The 22,836-nt window shown below is 37.7% G+C and overlaps 2 protein-coding genes across 4 annotated transcripts in view; one reads left to right on the plus strand and one right to left on the minus strand.

Annotated features, from left to right (window-relative positions):
• Positions 1-14,436, minus strand: part of LOC145232223 (lon protease homolog 2, peroxisomal-like) — a 29,142-nt gene extending 14,706 nt beyond the window's left edge. For 2 of the 3 annotated variants that reach the window (XM_080096768.1, XM_080096770.1), the window contains exons 1-6: positions 14,318-14,436; positions 10,479-10,583; positions 10,212-10,360; positions 1,322-1,555; positions 571-664; positions 95-226 (exon numbers count right to left, since the gene is read on the minus strand). In XM_080096768.1, coding sequence (XP_079952894.1) covers positions 95-226; positions 571-664; positions 1,322-1,555; positions 10,212-10,360; positions 10,479-10,583; positions 14,318-14,399 — 796 coding nt within the window. In that variant the 5' untranslated portion in view covers positions 14,400-14,436. The remainder of the gene's footprint in view (positions 1-94; positions 227-570; positions 665-1,321; positions 1,556-10,211; positions 10,361-10,478; positions 10,584-14,317) is intronic. The other variant, XM_080096769.1, reaches the window with a different exon arrangement.
• A 5,041-nt stretch (positions 14,437-19,477) lies between these two features.
• On the plus strand, positions 19,478-21,155 carry LOC145234279 (uncharacterized). Its single transcript, XM_080099024.1, has 2 exons — positions 19,478-19,590; positions 20,654-21,155. Exons 1-2 carry the CDS (start codon positions 19,478-19,480, stop codon positions 21,153-21,155), a joined length of 615 nt encoding a protein of 204 aa, XP_079955150.1.
• The last annotated feature ends 1,681 nt before the right edge of the window (positions 21,156-22,836 follow it).

A 22,836-nucleotide genomic window follows, 5' to 3' on the forward strand; every position in this document is an offset into this window, starting at 1 on the left:
ATGCTTTGAGGTGAGAGTTTATGTCAAGATTTATTAAAACATTACAAAGACCGTACATCAGTTCCTAAATGAATTTTAAGTGGACAAACCCTACCAGCTAAGCTATCATGATCTCTTTTAGGTGTCATAATCAATTTGTCATCTTTGATTAGTCCCTCCTCATTTAAAATTTGCAAGTCTTTCTTACCAATTTTGTTTCCATTGGGAAAACTACCTGCCAGATCTTCTGAAATCAAAAATATTTTATGTAAGCAACTTGACCCTATTGAATGACTTCTTTTAGTTTGACAAAATGCAATACTTAAAAATGTGAAAACGTTGTTATAGAGTAAAAATAATGGAAGCACTTAAATTAAACACATTGTGTACATGTATATTATGTAGTTGGAATGTTGAGGAAATGGTTACAGGTTGTTAGTTGCCTCACATACAACTGTTGCAGCTATCGTTATGACTCTTTTATCAGACAAAAAGTTTCAGTTTCCAAAATGTTATTTTGGAAATTAGCAATTTTGCTTGCAACACTTGTATATATATGAAAAAACATAACTGTAAGTAAAGTAGTCATACTTTTAATCTTGACAAGCTTGACATTCTCTATTCGTTCCATAATTAATGGATAAATTCGCTGAATTCGTTCCAGGGCATCCAAACAATTTAGCATCTAAAAAAAATTGTGCTTCAGAACAGTGGTTCAACCTTTTTGTAGTCACGGACCCCTTTTATAAACTTTATAGGTCCGCGGACCCTCAACGTAATTTAGTCTTGCTATGTTTTTCGTTTCCTGCATTATACGGTATTACTTTCGCCTTTTTAATCAAAATTTAATCAACCTTCACAGTGCTTAAATCTCAATTAAGTTCTATACTGACGCAGTCAGTGCAACTAACAGAAAATTTTTCTGGGGTACAAAACCTGTAACAAAGCACTATAAGTTTGATTGTTCTTGTGTGTTGTGATGTTATAATGGAGGTAACAACCACAAAAAAGTTAAGGTTTAAAAAACAGTTTGCACTTGTAAGCAAGATTGTAAAAGGAGTTTGAAAGCTTACAAAAAAATTATTGTTGGTTAATGTTACTTAAAATGTTTGCCTCCACGGACCCCTTAAAACCCTCTCATAGACCCCTTGGGGGTCCGCGAACCCCAGGTTGGGAACCACTGCTATAGAAGCTAAAAAAGTTAAAAAAATGTTAATGCAAAATAAGTTAACTACAAACAAATTAACAACAACAATGTGATATTTCTGTTGTTACTGGTCAAGCATTTTATAAACTAAATAGCTTACACAAAATAATATGTTGAGCTGAAATTTGAATTTACCTCCATTTTTTTATCCTTTCTCATGTGCAACATAGAGGCAAGCAAATCAGGCAAAGCATGATCTGGCAACTTTTTAAGAAGTGTCTTGAGATGAATCAACACTTCCTTGTTCACATCCAAGGCATTTACAAGTTGAATGGCTGATTGGCGAAGTTTTGAAGAAAGTAATGGCAAATCACCATCATTAGGGATGTTATCATCTGGCTCAAAGGGCCACTTTCCAATTTGTGTAACCTTAGGAAACAAAGCAGTTTTTTAACAACACAATGTGTAATAATGACATTAATTTTTAGTACCGTACATACTCGCAGATAGGTCACAATTTTTTCCTTATATTTTTTTTAAAATATAGGTGCGACCAATCCGCTCTAAATAAGTGCAAATCACCACCAAGTCGGAACAAAATTGAAAGTTTTGGGTGCGTGCGCTCGTGCACGCACATACCAATGCGAGACAGTTTCATGAGCGCACACGCACATGCGACCACTCAGCGTGCATTGGATTTTCCTGCTTTGTTGAGAAAAAATGGTTTTGTGGTTTCAATGCAATGCAGTTCAATGCTAAAAAACAACCAATTGCACAAGTCATGCACCAGTAATCACTGCTTACGCAAACAAACCACTTTGTCTTCTGCACGTGCACCATTACAGTAAATGCACTGGCGAGTAAAAGAGGACAAAAGTGCAAAGAGAATGTTTGTAAAATATTATTTGTAACGTTAATAAAAATTTATTAGGACTATATCTGAATTAAATCATAGATCTACAGATAACTGGTACATCTAAAAAAGGCCTTTAAAATGAGTACTGGCATAAGAAAGAGTTATGAAACAGGCTTCAAGTTAAAACTAGTGGACTATGCAGAAGAACACGGAAGCAGGGGTGCAGAAAGAGAGTTTAGTGCATCTGAAAAAAATGAACTGAGTGAGTGGGTGTTAGACCTAAGAAGTAACGGACTAATAGTGACAAGACTGGCCATAAGGGTTAGGACCCTTCAGATAGCACCGAAGTATAATTGTCTGAACTTTAAGGCATTAGCAGGTTGGTGTACTAGGTTCATGAACTGGAGCGGGTTGACATTAAGACAAAAAACGCATATTGCTCAGAAGCTGCCCAAGGAGATTGATGAGAAAGTGCACAATTTTTTTGCATTTGTAATAAAGGAGAGGAAAAGGTTCGATTTTGCCTTAAAAAACATTATCAACATGGACGGAACGCCTATGTGTTTTGACATACCTGGAAATACAACGGTGGATAAAGTAGGAAGTAAAACTGTGTCAGTAAAAACCACAGGGCACGAAAAGCAACATTTTACTGTTGTGCTTGCTTGCCAAGCTGATGGAAAAAAATTTGTCCACTGGTTATCTTTAAGCAGGAGAACATGCCAAAGGAGACTTTTGCACCAAGTGTTGTTGTTAGAGTTCACCCAAAAGGATGGATGGGTGAAGCTCTAACAAAAGTTTGGTTAGTTGAAGTGTTCATGAGAAGACCAGGTGGTTTGCTGAAACCCAAAACTTTATTGGTCTGGGATATGTTCAGGGCCCATCGCTGTAATTTTGTTAAGGAAAAGTTGAAGAAGTACGGAACCAGACAAGCAGTAATTCCAGGTGGGTGCACCTTTGTTTTGCAACCTCTTGACGTATCAATTAATAAACCTTTTAAGACTTACCGTATATACTTGCGTATAGGTCGCAACTTTTTTCCTTATATTTAAAATAATATAGGTGCGACCTATCCGCTCGACATAAGTGCAAATCACCACCAAGTCGGAACAAAATTGAAAGTTTTCGGCTATTGTAAGTACCGTATTTTCCGGTCGGCGTATTTGGCGGATATAACGTATTTATTCGAGTATAACGCGCAAAATTTCATACTAATTTTCAATAAAAAATTAAGGGTGCGCGTTATAGACGCAAATTGTAGTGGAAATGTGCTATCGAATATGGGTACATGCGCTCGTGCACACACATACCAATGCGAGACAGTTTCATGAGCACACACGCACATGCGTCAGCTCAGCGTGCGTTGGATTTTCCCGCTTTGTTGAGAAAACATAGTTTTGCGGTTTCAATGCAATGCAGTTCATAGGTAAAAAACAACCAATTGCACTGGTTATTTATGCAAAAAAGCTAGGCTAAGGGCCTTTTAAATCCCTAGATTTTCAGTGCGACTTATGTGCGAGTCAACTATAAATTACACTTTTTAAACACAAAACTAATAGTGCGAGCTATACGGTGGCACGACCTATAGGCGAGTATATATACGGTATATTCAAAAATCTCGGAACACCTGGATGGTATCTGGTGAAAAGGACGAAAAGTGGGGCGATGAAGAGGCCTGGGCTAAGCTTAGTAGTACACTGGGTGAAGGAGGCTTGGGAGAGCATTTCTGATGACATCAATATAAAATCATTTAAGAAATGTGGTATTTCCAATGCAATGGATGGCACAGAAGATGACATTTTGTATGAAGATTTGATGGCTCCCATTACAGCACCTGCTGATCCCATTGATCCTCAAGATGAAGCTCAAGATGAAACTACCGGTAATGATGATGAACTGAATGACTATTATGATTATGGGGTTGATGACCTTGTAAGTGATGAGCAAATGAGGCAGCTCTTTGAGAGTGATGATGAAAGTCAGGAATTTGAAGGATTTGAATCTGATTAAAGCTTTATTTTAATTTTCACCCGCTAATGTGCATATTACTAGACTAGTCTAGAACAAATTTTTGAAACGTGCCCACAAGTAATTTGACATTTGAGCTGAATTTCCGGTGGATATTTTACAATGTTTTAATTGACGTTTTCAGTTAATTATAAAGTTTTCAAAATTTTTTTTTAACAAATCGTGTGTGTATTTTTGTCATAACAGGGTTAGGGGTCTGAATGTACTGGCAATGATATACAGGTTTGTAGGGAGTTGGTTTTTCATGAACATTGTATGGTCTGCACTTGCGTACATGCACTTATTATCGCTCACAGGTGTCAATAAACATATTTTGATTATATTAAGCTCTACAAAAAAATAGGAAGTTATCTATGCAAAAAAGCTAGGGAAAGGGCCTTTTAAATCCCTTTTCAGTGCGACTTAAGTGCGAGTCAACTCTAAATTAAACTTCTTTAACACAAAACTAATAGTGCAACCTATATGGTAGCGCGACCTATCGGCGAGTATATACGGTAGTCATGCATATTTGACAGAAATGCATGCATAAAAATTTTTTATTCGCCCTGCATATTTGACAGAAAACCGACATAGTAATATAAACACAGACTTCTTAAACAGTGACATTGTGGTGCAGCTGCAACAAACAATTCTAAAGTGTGTTGTACACTGTGTATTGACGTGTACTAACCTCTGGCCTAACAAGGTATGTGCCTGTTTTTTAAAAGTTATTTCAGGACAAGAAACATTATATATTTGTACACTAGGGAGTCTATGTCCATTTTCTACTACCAGACAAATCAAATTACATCAGCAAGTTCACAATATAATTTCTCGTACTGAAGACAATAAAAACCACTAAATAAAATTGTTGTGAATTAACTTTCCACAGTTGTGATATTTTCCCAATGGCTTTGTACATTTTTTTCATACCAGTTATGTAAAGTGTTTCTTTCCCAGCAGTTTTTCTTTGTTTAAGTTTGTCCTTGTTTTACGTTTTGAAAAATGTCTAAACTAGAAGGGTGGCTCAGCACATATTGCCATTGCACATAGACTTTAATCTATTTTGAAATATTAATATATTCCCTACACTTATTTTATATTGGGTCCTATATCACCCACTGTCTTTTATAACGTTGGTTGTTTCTGCAAGCAGAAACTCATGGGTCCCCCACACAGGCAAAGTTAAAAACAACGCATTTCAAGAGATAACCATCAGTCGGTTTGGTGTTAGCACCGTGAAAAAAGCTCCGTGGTCAGTGCTTGGCTTAAATAATCATGATATTAACCATTTAAACTATGCAAATCAAATTCAATTTACACATTGTCCTATTTAGTGTTCTATTTATCGGAAAAAAGGGGTAAATAGTTGCAAAATTTAGTAAAACACAACAATCGACACCTATAAATAGCAAATTCTACAAGCTGTCCAAATTTTGTTTAATTCCGACACTGTTTAAAAAACTCACTCATTTTAGGGGGCTTGTTGCGTAAATGTTCAAGCTATAGGGTGAAACTTAACAATCGGCACCTAAAAATGACATAATCTGCTAACTATCCAAATTGGATCCAATTTCGAAATGGTTTACAAACTTTACCCATTTTAGGGGTATACTGGGTATACGGTGGGGCTATAGAGTAAAACACAACAACTGACATCTATAAATGGCACATTCTACAAGCTATACAACTGTTTAAACAACTCACCCATTTTAGGGGGCTAGAGGGTGAATATTGGGTCTACAGGGTTGAACACAACAATTGACAAATTCTACAAGCTGTCCAAATTTCAGTTAATTCTGCACTTTTTAGGGGGTTAGTGGGGTAACTGATGGGGTTCAACACCCAAAAGTATAAAATATGAACCAACAATGACCCCATTCAACATTGATGTAAAATTTTAACAAAATCGGCCAGTGTTTAAAATTCAGACCACTAGAGGTGCTATTAGCAACATTCATTATAGCTTCTGACGTCACACGGCTGTTAACACCCCCCTCCAACTGGCATGTACAAAAACGCCAATATGTTCTGTTGCCTTAATTATACTGTTACACCACAGAAATCTTTTGTTTGTGGTGCGCAGCAACATACAAAAATGTTTTAGATTTTTGGGGCTAGCGGGGTAACCCCTGGGGCTATCGAGTCAAACGAAGCAGAGGACACATCTGCATGACCATATCTACCACCTGTAAAAGTTTCATCCAAACCCAACAAAAGTTTTCATGCCAAAAGTGCATTGACAAACTTTACCAGAGAAAAAAAAAAAATGAGTGAAATCAAGATGTGTCCTCTTCAGGGAAGGGGACCCATAATGATATAACAATTGGATTCGAAATTCCAGATTCGAAACAATTCTTTTAGAATACCCAGATGTTCTACTTGGAACATCTCCAACATGGACATTTGCTTTTCTAAAACTCAAAAAAATTAGGGCAATAGACTCTTCCAAGTTAGATCAGTGTGTACAAACAACACTGTACTGATGACAGTGTGCATTGGACTTAAGAAATGCTTGTTCATTGACATGTGTCAACTGCTTGTGACGTTTTAATGACTATTTGTGATGAGAATGGCAACAGGCAGTCCAATTTTGACAAAATAACAATAATAATATCTAACTCTCTTATGCAGCAAATAGAAGCTTTGTTATTGTCTGCTTATTTTACACAAAATCGTAGCAATGACTCGTGCAAAAACATCTTTTTTAGGGATGCGGATTTTCAAAAACCAGACAAATATAAAAATGTAGCAAGTAAATATAGCTAAATTAAACTGGTGTACTGCTGAATCACAGGCAGTTTGATAAGCAAAAAAAATTAAGTACCCAAGGTTCAAACGTTGATCAACAAAATAATATTAATGAGCCAAGATGAGTTTACCATGGTTTTTGTGGCGTTTCTTTAAAAGAGTTAGTAGACTGGGGAGGTTATGTTAGTCATCTACAAGCAGACAAACTCCCAGTAGGCAATAAAAATAACTACAATAAGTTCAATTTCAAATTTATTTTTGATATTTGTGCACTTTTTTATGCCTCTTGTGCAATTTTTTTTGCGAAATGTTTCTGCTTTGGTCAACTGTTTGTTCTATTTTAATTGGAAAACATTTTTATATTATCAAAAACTTGTTTTACTTTTAATATTGTCCACATTTTATATTGGACAGTCAAAAATGACATAAGATTTGGATTCAATTTCTGGATTGAAAATTGTTCTAGAATACCCAGTTATTCTACTGTGAACATCTCAATATGAAATGTGGGTTTTCAAGAAAACATAATATAGTCCTCTTAGGACAAGGAGTTTGTATGCTAAATTTATTCCTTTTTAGAGCCAATAGGGTAATTCTAAGGATTCAAAGTTTAACAAAGTAAACAGCTAACTACAAACAACAAATCTAAATTTTGTTTTCAATATGAAGCATTGTTCAAATTATATACAGTATTGTGACCTGCTTACAATAACATGACACAGTGTCATGCACATTAGTAATTGTCTGAAGCATATTTTTGAAGTTCTTGTAGATTAGTGATTTTTGTACTGTGTGCAAACAAAATTTTAGGTGTGCTGCAAAATACTAGTTTTTTTTTAACTGCAAACATGCTCTGGTATTTAAATACTTAAAGAAGGCATTTATGGCAACCCTGTTTTGGTTTAAACAACCTTATGTGCTTTTAACCTATAAAGAGTCCTGGGGAAAAATAGATGCTAATGTGTGGCAACTTGGCACGCAAGTTTAAGAACCACTGTGGATGATGAGACGACCATCACTCTGTTGTTAAAACAGTGTTTCACACAAGAATGAAATGAAACAAAATAACATTCATCATTCTGCGCAATATTTTTTTTCATTATTTTGTTTCAGTGCTGTTATTTTCGTTCATTTCAGTATGACCAAAACATTTTTATGTTACAGTATTTTTTGGTATTTAGGGTTTAACACAAGAATATTTCATTGTGTGTAAAGCACTGGTCAAAAAGAAGTGGCAAGCCAGGGTTGCAGAGTTTAAAGAAATATATAAGTCCAACTCAGTACTTTTACAACGACAAATTTATGAATTGCTAAAAATAATCTGTGAGCAAAAAAAAAGACCCCTAAAATAGAGTTATATGCTCAATCTAACTGAAGTAAAAGGGTGCTTAGGAGCCAGTCTCAGACTCCATTTCAAATTTTAGACTTACTACGACTGAGTCTGCAACCCAGCTCAAAACAACAGTTTGCTGACAGGCAAAAATTCTTATCAGCTCGCATGTACAGCAATAATGTACAAAATAGACTCAGTAGCTCACAAAATAGTAGTGATTTAAATGGATGAAAATACAATAAATGATATGTTTTACTCCCTACCATAGGCGCCCATTTGCCAAAATCAGCGGGGAGGCAGAATTTTATAACTTGGTAAAGACAGAAGTATTTCCAGCCCGGCTGTCACCTAATGTCCCAAATTACACTCTTTGCCGCATGTTTGTTTTAACATACATAAGCAGCTGATTCCAGCTGAACTATAGTATGCTTTATTTTTATGCAACAACGCGAAAACGCGTGTAAATAAGCCATTATGGGAATCGTTTACATAAATCGTTACGTTTCTAGGTCGTTTGGTACGTTTGAAACGTGTTGTCTATAAGATCAGTGAGTTGTATGTAACACATTTTTAGCTTTTAAATTTAGTTTTTTATCATAAATCAGGAGTCACCAAAGTAGGGCTTGCGAAGATATTTTTTATTAATATATGTCTTGGAAAAAAAAACGAGTTAACCGTTGAACATGCGAAAGTATTCCCACAACAACAGGTGGGATTAAGCTTACCTAGTTTTACACTTCACAGGACGCATAACAATGATCTAAAGGCAGTTTGTTACATCACAGATAAGACTATAGGCAACAATGCTTTCGTTATTGTGCGCAAACAATTGCCTTTATTTGTTAATTGTGATAAAATAATTGAGTAATGCCAGTCGAGGAGATAATTTATGCCAAATAATTTCATTTTTCGACAGTAGCGCTATCTGACTCTAGATAATACTGTAGTTTCTAAAGGTCTTGTAAAGGCGCTTTGTAGACCATAGTTATCGAATGGCGCCGGTTAGGGCTTGCAAGCTATCTGGCCTTCGAATATCATTTTCTTATTATACAGCTCGCCGTGAAATAAACTTGTTCACCCCTGCTTTAAACGGTGTCATGTTGAATTTATGTCGATGTTGCTGACTAAGTTTTAGCAAACACTACTTGCATGGTTTTACCAAATGGCCCATTACATATAACGCTTGAAGTATGCACGTTTGTGACGTAACAAAATGCGTTTTTTTCAGAAAGGCCTTTCTCTTCTAAAGTACTAAACAGTCGTTGACCGAGCAGTAGTTTCCAGACTTGGACAACTAGATAATTCTAGTTGGGCAAATTAGAGCAAAATGTCGGTAATTCTAATTCTAATTTAATTTAGAGTTATCGAGTAAGCTCTAATTCTAATGCTAATCTAATTTAAAATGTTCCCAAAATCGCTAGTTTGTCCAACGGCACTTTTGGCATGTGATCTGAGCATGCATTTTGTAACCAAAGCGCACAAAACCATGCAATTAACAAGACCAAACTACATCACTGAAACACGTTTGTCAGTGGAATTTGACACTCAGCTCCGTTCGATCACGTTTTAGATGCACCGAATCGTATTGTTATAAACATGCAAATCTATAATTTCAAATTTGAAACAAACTAAAGTTGGTTGGCTTAAATCTAATTCTAGTTTGAATTCTAGTTTAATTACTAGATTTTGAGAAAATGGTAATTCTAATTCTAATCTAATTTGTAAAAAAGGAGATGCCCTAATTTTAATTTTAATCTAATTTGGAAAACCGAAAAAAAATCTAGTTGTCCAAGTCTGGTAGTTTCAGTTAGAACAAAACTGTATTGGCATCATTTTGTAAGTTACGCAAAACTTGTTTATGACATAGTAAGCGACGCAGATACCTGGGGAGGCGGCGCCTACCCGCAAGTGGGCGCCAGTGCTCCCGACGTCATTTACAGAGTGTGTTTGCATTTTTGTTTCAGTGGAAAAAACAAATTTTGAACAGTTTGTATTTGTAAAATCCTGTTGTTGGGGTAGTTGCCAAACTATTCAAAATGTAAATTTGCCTGGTAATTAATTAGGGTTTTAAGCATCCAAACAACATGCAGTTAATCATTGAATAAGTAAACAAAGCATGGTATAGCATAACAGCAGACCTGTGCTACAACATACGGGGTGTTTTGAGTTATTCTTTCCACTGAAATGCGGCACAACCCATGAACAAGTAACATATACTTTGATGGAGGTTCATCCATCCCTGATATTTGCATGATTATCACAGCAGTTCCAATTGGGTGCTTTGGCTCTAAAATAAATGGTAAAAACTCAGTTTGTAACCAAGACTGCTTTTGCGTTAATATAAACTCCCAATTTCAATCCAGACTTGTATTAAGAAAAACCAAGTTGTTACTAGTATTACTTACTTTCCATTGGCAAAGTTCTGGGAATTGTTCCAATGATACAACTTCTTAAAGATGTAGTATGAGCAATCACATATTTCACCAAATTTAAGTCTCTTGACCTATCAACTAATAATTTAAAACAAATATTTATGCGAGTTCCAACTGTTGCAAGGAAACAAAAACAACACAGGAAAATAATTTGGTATAAATTTTTATCAGACAACAAGTTCTTTTAATGGCATTTTGAATCAACCAAAATTTAACTCAACCAAAATTTAACTTGGGAAAATGTTGAGGGTGATTAGGGACAGGATGAAGGTTTGTAATAACAATAACGTTATAATTTCATCTTAGATATCCTTTTTAGGCTAATATTCTTAGAAGAGTTAACATTAGAGTTCCTTCTCGAGAAATCTAAACAAATCGAGTCTCGATTCTCTTACGTCAAGTATCCCAAACAAAAAGTAAATGCGACACCTCTTATTACTTGTATTTTTCGTTTCAACTCACCCCTAGAGCGCACTGGGCACATTACTTTCTTCTTTTGCTCCCGAAACAGTGATTTTTCGCTCCCTAGAGCGCACTGGGCACATTACTTTCTATACTGTCGCTTTGTTTTTTGCTGGTTTGCCAGCGAATTACAACTCGCGATCGCTTCTGGGAAGCGAAAATGCATACAATTGATTTTTTTGTTTGCTTTTGTTAGAAAATCAGCCTAAATAAAAATTTTGAGACTCCCGAGAAATGAATTTTTAGCTTCTCTTTTTTAGTTTTTTAGCTTTTAAAAAAATGACCCATTTTAGGGGGCTAGTCGGGTAACTAATTGGGTTCGACACACAAACTAAAAAATATAAAAACCACAATGACTCAATCAATAGTACTGCAAAATTTCAGCCCAATCCGCCAATGTTTAAAATTTCGACCACTAGAGGCATTTTGAGCAACAACCGTTAATGTTTCTGACGTCATAGGGCTGTTAACAAGCCCCTAACTGCCATGGCGCAAAAATGTCAACCAAGCAACCCACCAACGAGCAACATACAACTGCTTGCCCTTGTAACACTATTGATCCAAAGAAATCTTTCGTTTGTGGTGCCCAGTAACATACAAATATGTTTTACACTTTAGGGCAGGGGTGGGGAACCTACTTAGTACTGCGGGCCGCATGAATTGCACAACATTTTTGGGCGGGCCAAATATTTTTTTATTTTCAAATTCCGTGTAAAAATGCCCCAAGCACACAAGTGTTTTATATTTCATCGCTCCGGATTTTTTTTTATTTCATCGCTCCAGATTTTTTTCTTTGCTGTTACTTATTTGCAACAAACATGGAATTCAGGTTTATCACTTAATTCGACTAACATTTTTCCATTCTTCTGGAATACCCTAGCTTCGTTATACCGAATACATTTTATCGCTCTAAAATCAATTTAAAACTAACACCACATGGCAAATACTGCAAGGAGAGGTCGAGTGACTGTTACGTCACAAATAGAATCGAGTGATTGTTACGTCACAAATAGAATCGAGTGACTGTTAAGTCACAAATACAGCAAGTGGTTGAATATGTGGCAATTTTTGTACGTTTGGCGTCAAACGTGGAAGTGTCGAAGTCATTTCAAGTAAATATTTGTACATAAACATTTTATTGTTTTTTTTTTATGTTAAGTTTTATGCTGTACTTCAACAAAATGTTGACGCGGCCACTTTAAAAAGGCAAGCGGGCCGCAGGTTCCCCACCCCTGCTTTAGGGGCTTGTGGGGTAAATGTTAGGCCTACAGGGTTGAACACAACAATCGACACCTATAAATGGCATACTATACAAGAAATCCAAATTTCAGCCAATTCTGACACTGTTTAAAAACTCACCTATTTCAGGGGGCTAGCGAGGTAAATACTGGGGTTATCAACAAAAACAAAGTGGGATGCACATCTACATGAATATATCTACCATCTGTGTAAATTTCAGCCCAATCCATCAAACATTTGATAGAAAAACAAGTCGGACAAACTTTGGGTAAAAACACCCATTTTAGGGGGCTAGCGGGGTAAATACTAGGGTTATCAACAACAACAAAGTGGGATGTACATCTACATCACTATATCTACCATCTGTGTAAATTTCAGCCAAATCCATCAAACATTTAAAGGAAAAACGAGTCGGACAAACTTTGGGGGGAAAATACCCATTTTAGGGGGCTAATGGGGTAAATACTGGAGTTATCAACAAAAACAAAGTGGGATGCACATCTACATGAATATATCTACCCATAGGCGCCCACTTGCTAAAATCGGCGGGGAGGCAGAATTTTATAACTCGGTAAAGACGGAAATATTCAGCCTGGACGTCACTTAACGTCGCAAGTTACACCCTTTGCAGTGTTTCTGTACTGGTATACATTAGCAGCTGATGCCGACCCAACTATACAGTAATACATTTTTTCTTTCCCCGCAACAATTATTACAAATCATGTTTTATTTTCCGCAACAAGGCGCACATGCGTCTAAAAAGCCATTATAATAATCGTTTCTTACGTTTCTAGGTCGTTTGGTTGGTTTCAACCATGTTTTCTATTTACACAGCAACTTGCATGTAACGCATTTAAGTTTATTTTATTTTAAATCAGGAATTCCCAAAGTAAAGCCCGCGAAGGTATTTGTTATAAATATATATCTTGGAAAATAACGAGTTAACCATTGAAAGTTAATTTGCCACCAAAAAGTTCCCACAACAACATGTGGTCTTAAGTTTACCTAGTTTTACACTTCACAGGACGTATAAAAATGATCCAAAAGCAGTTTGTTACATCACAGACAAGACATAAAGTATCAATGCTTTTGTTACTGTGCGTATACAGGTGCCTTTCTTTGTTAATTGTGATGACATAAATGAGAAGTTAGTAATTTATGCCACATAATTTTATAGTTCGACAGTAGCGCTATCTCTTAATAATATTGTATAGCTCCTGCTGGTCCCACAAAAGCGCTTTGTAGACCACAATTGCGGAACGGCGCTGCGTTTGTGCTTGTAAGCGATGTGGCCGTCTAATGTCATTTTCATGTTATGCGGCTCACCCTGAAAAAAAAAAATTGGCTACCCCCTTTGTAAACGATGTCAATTTGTGTCGATGTTGCTGACCCAGTTTTAGCAAAGACTTCTTGCATGTTTTTATCCAATGGTTCATTGCATATAACCAGGGTTGCCATCGACATGGAACTCGAAATAAGGACACACGAACAATTGGACTTTCATGTCAAAACAAACGTTTTTGAATCTTTGCATTTATACGAGCCTTGACATATCACATGTCATATTTCTTTTTGTCAGGAGCAACTCCTTGTTCGTAGAAAACACTTAGTGCAGCTCACAACAGCCCAGATCTAAGTATACTTTTAGCAGGGATTTGACTTGTGACTTGTAATTGTTAAAAATAAGGACAAATCTTAGAAATAAGGACGGTATGGCAACCCTGCATATAACACTTCAAGTATATGTTTGTGACGTAACAATATGCGTCTGTGTAAATTTCAGCCAAATCCATCAAACATTTGATGGAAAAACGAGTTGGACAAACTTTGGGAAGAAAAAAAAAGAAAAAAAAAAAGAAAAACAAACAAAACATTTTGAGTAAAATCAATATGTGTCCCCTTCAGGGAAGGGAACCCATAACTAGTTAACAAACCCCGACCCTGACACTAATAGCACTAACAGTCAACGTTTTCATAAGTTGTATTAGTAGTTTTTTATGTATAGATTGCGTAGATTGAATATTTTTAGAGGAGCTCTTACACAACGAAAAACTTAATAAGTTACAAAAAAGTTTGTTGCACAAATATGAATTTTTGTTTAATAACTTTACCTTTAATTACACTTGAAGAACCTGGCATCACAATTATGTCATCAGTGAACAAAATAGGTATCCTCGATGGAATTTGCAACATGATTTATTTCAGTGCAAACACTCTACAACCAAATCACCTGAAACAAAATGATTGGCCTTTAAGGTTTAGTTTGAATTTGAATCAAAAGTTTCAAAATGGAATAAATGGTGCATAAGCAATTAACAATTGTAATACTTTACACATGTAATCTTAACTTTCACCTGAGCTTCTATTCTATAGGCGATGTGCGACAACTATAAAACCTGAGCATCTGCATGAATAGATTCTAAATAAAATCGTCAATGCGCAGAGAACATACGATAGGTATAATTACTTTCAGTGTAATGTACCTAGTATTGTATTGTACTTGGATGAAAAAAAAACAGTTTACTGTGACCATTAGATTCCATGTTTCATTGAATTTCAATTAATAACAGAGTAACATGGAATTTTTACACTGCTTTAAAAACCATTGTCAATAGACACAAATTGAATTTCATTTAATAGATCATTTAAACTTTAATTTAAACAGATCAAAAATCTTACTGTTACAATTCATAATTAGGTCATGAGTATTTCCTTTGCAATCACTTTTTACCACCAAAAATCTAAAGTCAGTGCAGTGCAGTGCAAGAAAACAGCAATCAGATGTTCACCACCTGAAACCAAGTCCATTTTGTAAGGTAACGTCTAAATCTGTTCTAAAGCATGGACTAAGCAGGCACTTTGCGGACTAAACCGGGCCAAAGGACTATAAGCAGTGGGTTAATCGCGGTGCCTTCGAATACTGCAGGTTCACTTGGTGCGTTAAGTTCACTTGGTCCGCTAGGCACTTCACTTGGTGAGCTAGGTACTTCGCTAGGTGCACAGCCTGTAAATCAGGGGTGGGCAACCTTTGTTACTGTGGGGCCAATTACAAATGTCAAAATTGGTTCGCGGGCCGCACCTGTGTATAACACAAAGTGATTTTGCTTTGTTGCTTACCAAATCTGCTTAACTACAAGTATAATTCGTATTTGATTCTAGCCACACTTTGCCAGTTTGCAGAAAACTAGCATCAGGCGCATTAATCAGCTAAAAATATGCAATAATTGGACTTGTTTAGCATTACTTTTGAAATTCAAGCGTCTCTGAATGGCCACACGACCTTTACTCCAGGGATGCAGGTTGCCCAGTGCCCACCCCTGCTGTAAATTGTGCAGGTAACCTTTTTTGAAGCGAGTAAACTCGTAGTTAGTGCGACGTAGCGTAATAATGCTGTCTGTAGGTACTGCTTTAGTGCTTTAAAGGTTTGGTTAGGGTTTGGGTTGAGGTTATGATTAGAGTTAGGATTAAGGGTTTAGTTTTGGGTGCGTGTTGGGACTATCGTAACACTTTTTCAGCGCACTATTTGCGTGTGTAACGTTAACTGCAGTATTTACGATTCGTCGCATAAACACAGGACAGTTGCCGTATTTTAGAGTTACATCGCACCTATTATGAGTTTAATCTCACCAATAAGAGTTACCTGCAGCATATTTAAGTTACGTTGCACGAAAAAAGGTTACCAAGCGTACCTAGGCTGTAGTAAACGAAGGCACGCGGTTAATCGGGCTTTGCCCTAAACCTGAAACTTGCCTGGATAAGAAACGGGGATTACCCGTCCATTTTCGATGCTGGTAACCGCACAACGTTAAATTTTCCGAGAACGAGCAGTGGTATGTAGTAACTAAAAACTGGTCAAACAGAAGTCGAATATCCAGAACAACATATAAGCTATTGCTGCCAGGCATAATAAGTTTGTAGAGCTCTTCTGGCAAATGTAATTTTAGTTCGACGTTTCGACGTCCTAATCAGGGAGTCGAACCGGAACTGAACCCGAACCCGCGAACCGGTTTGAGCGGTTAATTTCATTAAACCCGAACCGAACCCGAACCGCTAATTACGAATTTCTAAAAATCCGAACCGGAGTTAAACCCTATTTTTGTTTGGCGTTGGACCCGAACCGGAACTGAACCAGTAAAAAATGCAGTCTGTTTTATAATTTGTGTTTTTTAAAAAAAAAACAGCGCACTGAAGAATACGCGGGATGACACTTATAGGGCGTGTCAAAAATAACAGTGCACGGTCAAAATTATTTTGGAGTTTGGTAAGGCCAAGTACATGATGAGTAGAATTAAATTAAACGAATGAAAATTTGAACCGGTTTAAAAGCCGCAAACCGGTTCGGACCGGATAATTGCACAAACCGGAACAAAACCCGAACCCGAAAATACACATTTTTAAAAATCTGAACCGAACCCGAACCCTTAAAAACAAAACGAAGTGAACCCGAACCGAGGAAAGGTGCCGGTCCCCGTCCACTTTCCTGTCGGTCCGCCAAATATGTTACAATTTTACATCTCAATTTAATTTTTTTAAATCTCAAAGAACCGCGTTTAACACATATGATATCAAACAGACAGCAGCAAACTTCTCAATATTGAAAATTTCATACTTCTTTTGAATTGCATATTTTTGTCGTAATTGCATTTTGGGTTGATTTTGAAAGTCCACCGGTCCGCAAAATTTGTTTAGAAAGTTTACTGGTCCGCCAACGTAAAAGGTTGAGAACCACTGCTATACAGGTCGCCAATGCGACTGGTACAGTGCATGATGAACCAGAGTTTCAAGTCGAACCGGGCCGGGTTCGGGCTTAGGTATTTGTCAGAAAACGGGCTCAAAACGGGCCTGACTTTACGTTCCGTTTCCGCCAGTTTTAGTAACAATTCTCTGGCTTGCACCTAACGCCCACCCTGCTCTAAAACGTATTGTTTGCCCCATTGTCTACTATTGTTCATTGTGTTTGTTGTCTTTTCTCTTGTTTTCTTACTTATACTTTGTTGCAAGGCTTTCGTGGTTAGGCCTGTCAATCAAAGTTTCGGGCCTAAACGGGCTTCTCAAAAACGTTTCGGGTTCGGGCCGGGCTTATACTTTCGGGTACGGGCCGGGTTCGGGCCGGGTTCGGGCCGGGTTCGGGCTCAGATTTCGGGCCCGCTTGCAACTCTGTGATGAACAAAGGAAAAAAGAATGAAACGCAAGCACGTCACAACGCAACGAAAAAAACACTGCGGCATAACGAATGATTGGGTCTGTAATCTTTGAGCAGGTGCCTGTAGCACGCCGAAAGCATCACGTCTTGCCCCGTTGGTGAATATTCCATGACTCAAGAAATAGTCCTTTCCTGTAGTCAGGCTCCCGGGCCACAACAGACGCCGCATTGAAATCAATATGGTGGCCTTGTTGTAATACCGCGTGATTGGAAAGGGCCGACCACAATATTACAGATAACTTTCATTATAAATCACAGTACGCCAGGGCCATTGAAGGCGCTATACCGAATCAGCCGGTCACCAAGCATTCACCACCATATGGCAAGGCGTAGGCTAGAAAAATCTAACAACTTTCATTATACTAATTTTTTTTTCTTTAGCAAAATATAATAGGTATAATTTCCGCCTTGTTCGGCATTTTTTTCATCGAAAAAAATACATTATGAAATTAATAAGTTATCTATGTTCGAACTGCAGCTCCAGTTTCGTGACGTTTGCAGTTGTGCGCATGCGCACTTGGAAAAGCTACATGCCCGGCGAAATAGGCGACAGGGTGCTGCGGCCAAAATCCATAGAAAACACAAGTTGTCGCACGAACTGGATTGCAGTGTTTCGGATCATGGGGATGAAAATGGGGCGAAATTAGCGCGAATTTTGCATTGCGCCTTATGGGGCCGATTTATAAAATGATTAATTTGGATACTTTTGCGGTGTTTGATTTTGCAATTTCTGCAAAATTTTGAATAAAAATATAACTACGCTCAACTTATAATGTTTAAATGGAACTGATGAACATGAAATAGAGTTTAAATCAGGTTTTAGCGGGTAAATTTTCCAGTAGATATACATGTATAGTAGGCTAAATGCATGTAGCCTACTTAAGTCCCGAAAGATACAAAGGTTGTGATGTATATTCATCTAAAATTGGAACAAATAGTTTGACTATGTTCCTCCAAGGTCAGAAAAGTCATGACGTAATAGTGACGTCATCGTTTATTTACTGCATTTTGACGCTTTTGGCAGTAGGCTACCTTTAAAGGTGTTGTACAATCTTTCCCTCTGTTTTTGATTTTTTTTAAAGATATTTGACACTTTTTCGTGCTAAAAATATTTATTTCATCAATTAAGGACTATGTTGAATATGTGTACTGTCATATGCAACACAACCGCAAGCAATATAAACAAATACAACTAACATTTTTCAAAATTGTTAAATCTTCTTGAGTCTATTCACCTGTACAGCACAAAAAGTTTTGTGCGAAATTTTGCATCCAAAGTGGCACTTTTTTCATTTATTTCAGTTTCAGATACTTTTTTTTTTTTCACGGGGTTCGAACCCAGGACCCTCCCGGGGACGAATCCCGATCAGGGTTTTTTATGTCTGTATATGGGTCAGGCGCGCCAGACCGTTCGGCCAGTTTACTGCCTCAGTTTCGGCTGATACTTCCCACAATACATGTTATGTGAGGACACTGGCGCCCACTTAGGGGGAGGCGGGGAGGCGCCGCCTCCCCGGGTATCTGCGTCGCTGACTACGTCATAAATAAGTTTTGCGTTAATTTATGCACACACAGTTTTGTCGTAACTCTGTAATACTTCACAGTCAACAACTGCCTAGTTTGAACAGACAAACCTTTCTGAAAAATCAAACAACGCATATTGTTACGTCACAAACGTATACTTGAAGTGTTATATCACTATGGTTATATGCAGGGTTGCCATACCGTCCTTATTTCTAAGATTTGTCCTTATTTTGAAGGGCAATGTCTTAGCAAAGTTTTTGTCCTTATTTCTAAGAACTGTCCTTGTTTTTGACTTGAGTCCTTATTTTGTCTTATTTTTAACAATTACAAGTCAAATCCCTGCTAAAAGTAAACCTAAACCTAGGCTCTCGTGAGATGCACTACGTGTTTTCTACGAACAAGGAGTTGGAGCAGATTGTTCCTGGCAAAAGGAAATATGACATGTGATTTGTCGAAGCTCGTATAAATGCAAAGATTTGTTCAAAAACGGTTGTTTCGTTTGACATGAAAGTCCAATTGTTCGTGTGTCCTTGTTTTGAGTTCCATGTCGATGGCAACCCTGGTTATATGCAATGAGCCATTGGATAAAAACATGCAAGAAGTGTTTGCTAAAACTCGGTCAGCAACATCGACACAAATTGACATCGTTTACAAAGGGTTAGCCAATTTTTTTAGGGTGAGCCGCATAACATGAAAATGACATTAGACGGCCACATCGCTTACAAGCACAAACGCAGCGCCGTCCCGCAATTGTGGTCTACTAAGCGCTTTTGTGGGACCAGCAGGAGCTACAATATTATTAAGAGATAGCGCTACTGCCGAACAATAAAGTTATGTGGCATAAATTGCTAACTTCTCATTTATGTCATCACAATTAACAAAGAAAGGCACCTGTATACGCACAGTAACAAAAGCATTGATACTTTATGTCTTGTCTGTGATGTAACAAACTGTTTTTGGATCATTTTTATACGTCCTGTGAAGTGTAAAACTAGGTAAACTTAAGACCACATGTTGTTGTGGGAACAATTTCGTGGCAAATCAACTTTCAACGGTTAACTCGTGGTTTTCCAAGATATATATTTATAACAAATACCTTCGCGGGCTTTACTTTGGGAATTCCTGATTTAAAATAAACTAAACTTAAATGCGTTACATGCAAGTTGCTGTGTAAATAGAAAACATGGTTGAAACTAGAGATGTACCGAATGTTCGGTTTGCCGAATTTATTCGGCCGAATCGATCATTTTTGCAAAGATTCGGTTTGGGCCGAATAATTTGTTGCGATTCGGCCGAAACCGAATTTTTTACGAACACAAATTTAAAGCGTTAAACGTGTCTTTCTGCTTATTAAGGTCCACGCAATCTTTCAAAAGCCCAAACATAACGAAAATTGCGTCAATGTTTATCTTTTTCAAAACATTATCGTTTTTCCCACGGTATAGTCAAAAAAAATGGTGCGCCAAGATATGGTCCTTGTACAATCCCATTCAAAAACTGGTCATGCGACTGTTAAACTGTATAATTAGTCTCATCTTACAAGCAATGCTTGTATATTACGCCACAAGCGAACCGATGACGGTGTCTTGTACTCGAGAGTGTACCACAAGCCAACGAGTTCCGGCAGGTATCTTAATTTTCGATCTCATCACCCCACATACCAGAAAAGAGGGGTGGTTCGTTCCCTAAAAGATCAGGCACGACTATTGTGCACTCATAGCGACGACTACGAGGCAGAACTGGCTAAGGTTCGCAAAGCCTTGAAGTATAACGGCTACCCCAACTGGATTCTCCGTGATGGACGGGCAACGTGTCCCAAACAGGTGACCCATCCAAAAACAGAGGGTTTTGTGACACTTCCGTACATACCGAAATTGACGGATATTCTACGGCGTATGTTGCGTGACTTCGGCGTAGCGGTTGGCGTTCAACCTGCCAATACTCTCCGCAAGCTACTGAGTCACCCGAAAGATCCAATCGACACCCTTGAACAACGTGGTGTTGTATATTCTATTCCCTGCGCCGAGTGTCCGTTAATATATATCGGGGAGACTGGAAGGTCACTCATCACCCGCCGAAAAGAACATCAACGGGATGTTGCCAACAGCGACGCGAAGAAGTCGGCCCTGTCCAATCACGCGGTATCACAAGGCCACCGTATTGATTTCAATGCGGCATCTGTTGTGGCCCACGGGAGCCTACAGGAAAAGGCTATTTCTTGAGTCATGGAATATTCACCAACGAGGCAACACAATGAACATCAAAACAGATGTGATGCTTCCAGCGTGCTACAGGCACCTGCTTAAAGATTAGAGGGCCAATCATTTGTTATCGCGCGGTGTTTTCGTTGCGTTGTGACGTGCTTGCGTTCTATTCTTTTTTTCCTTTGGTTATCGTGCACTGTACTAGTCGCATTCAGTGTTATTTACCCTGATGAAGACAACCTGTATAGGACGTCGAAACGTCGGAATAAAATCACATTTGCCAGAAGAGCTCTTTAAACTTGATAATTTTTCTACCGTTAAGACGTTTAAGACATGGTTTGGAAAAAGTATCAAACGTTGGCACGCGAGTATATTTTAAAACCTAGATTGGCACGGCGGTGCTTTCGAGTTGGACACCCCTGCATTAGAGCTTCAGAAAAGACGCAGAAAATCAAAAGACCAAAATACAATTGGTCTTAAACATAGAGTTTTAGGGCTGTTTGACATTAGGTCAGGACCAGCAGCTACTTAACTCGCTAAGCATATTAAAAAAAATTCCGATACAAGTGTAAAGTCAGGCCCGAATCAAGGCCGTTTTTCATGAAACCCAAACATGACCCGAACCCGGCCTGTGAAGTCAGACCCGACTTACAACTCTACTACAATACCACCAGTTTTGTAAGGAAGTTTTTTAAAAAGTTATCTTTTTAATCACTTTTTCTTGAAACGAAGTTGGAAAAGGCGGTAAAACCAGAGTCACCAAGAAATCTTGTAAACAATTCAAGTTGATGGTAATTTTCACATAGCAGATAATTTGTTTGTGGCATATCGGCCTTTTAAAGAAACCAGATGTTCCCTAATCTAGCATCGAACGCAAAATCAGCCATCTTTGAAGGTTTATTTATAGAGAAAAACTAACTATGTTTTTAATCACTTAACTTGCTTATTGCAAAAAAATGATTACGTAGCAAAACATGAAAGATAGTCAGGAAGCGCGAAAACGGAGGGAGCACCTTGTGGATACCTATAGAAAAGAATGTCCTGTACATCGTCTTCTTCACATATCGAGTTAGGTGCATTACGAGTATGATGTGCGGTAAATCAGATTCAAAAGTTTCCAACAATTTCAACGACCAAATGAATTCTAAACGACCATATAATGTCTTTTTAACTGCATTGTTAATCAATTATTAAAATGAACTGTGATGTTTGTGACACTCCAAACGAAATTATGTTATGTAGCATGTTACTTAGGCTACACAAAACACGATAATTTTCAAGCACAATCCAAGATGTATTGGCGTCTTCTTAAGATCGCACTCGTCTGCTGTTTTTGGAATCCCTTACCATACAGGATCACAGCCCCGAACTTATCACGTGACCGTTTTATCGCTGTTTACTGCACGTTTTTACCAGTCACTCGCGTTTGTTTTTGCATGTGACTTGTAAATTTGCCGTTTACCAAAACCAACAAAAAATTGTGGGGCTGCTCAAAAATACGTAAGCCCAAAGGGTGCACAAATGGTCTGCTGAGAGAAAAGTAATCAAGCGATCGACTAGAAATTGCTCATCAGCTTTCTTGAGGCGTCTCTCTATTTTTTACCGTCTTTGCCGACTTCGAGTTCTAAAAAATGACTTTGTGACGTCACAATTACCATTTAAAAAAAAACGTCCTTTGGGAGAGGGGGCACTGTGCAGC

This window comes from Phallusia mammillata, chromosome 6 (assembly GCF_965637545.1).
Source record: "Phallusia mammillata chromosome 6, kaPhaMamm4.hap1.1, whole genome shotgun sequence".
Lineage (NCBI taxonomy): Eukaryota > Metazoa > Chordata > Ascidiacea > Phlebobranchia > Ascidiidae > Phallusia > Phallusia mammillata.

Excerpts from the sequence above, each read along its gene's own strand:
- LOC145234279 (XM_080099024.1), top strand. The coding sequence starts at position 19,478 with ATGTCGATGGCAACCCTGGTTATATGCAATGAGCCATTGGATAAAAAC. Across the intron at positions 19,591-20,653 it reads ATTGACATCGTTTACAAAGG|CGACGACTACGAGGCAGAAC; the intron begins GTTAGCCAATTT and ends GTGCACTCATAG.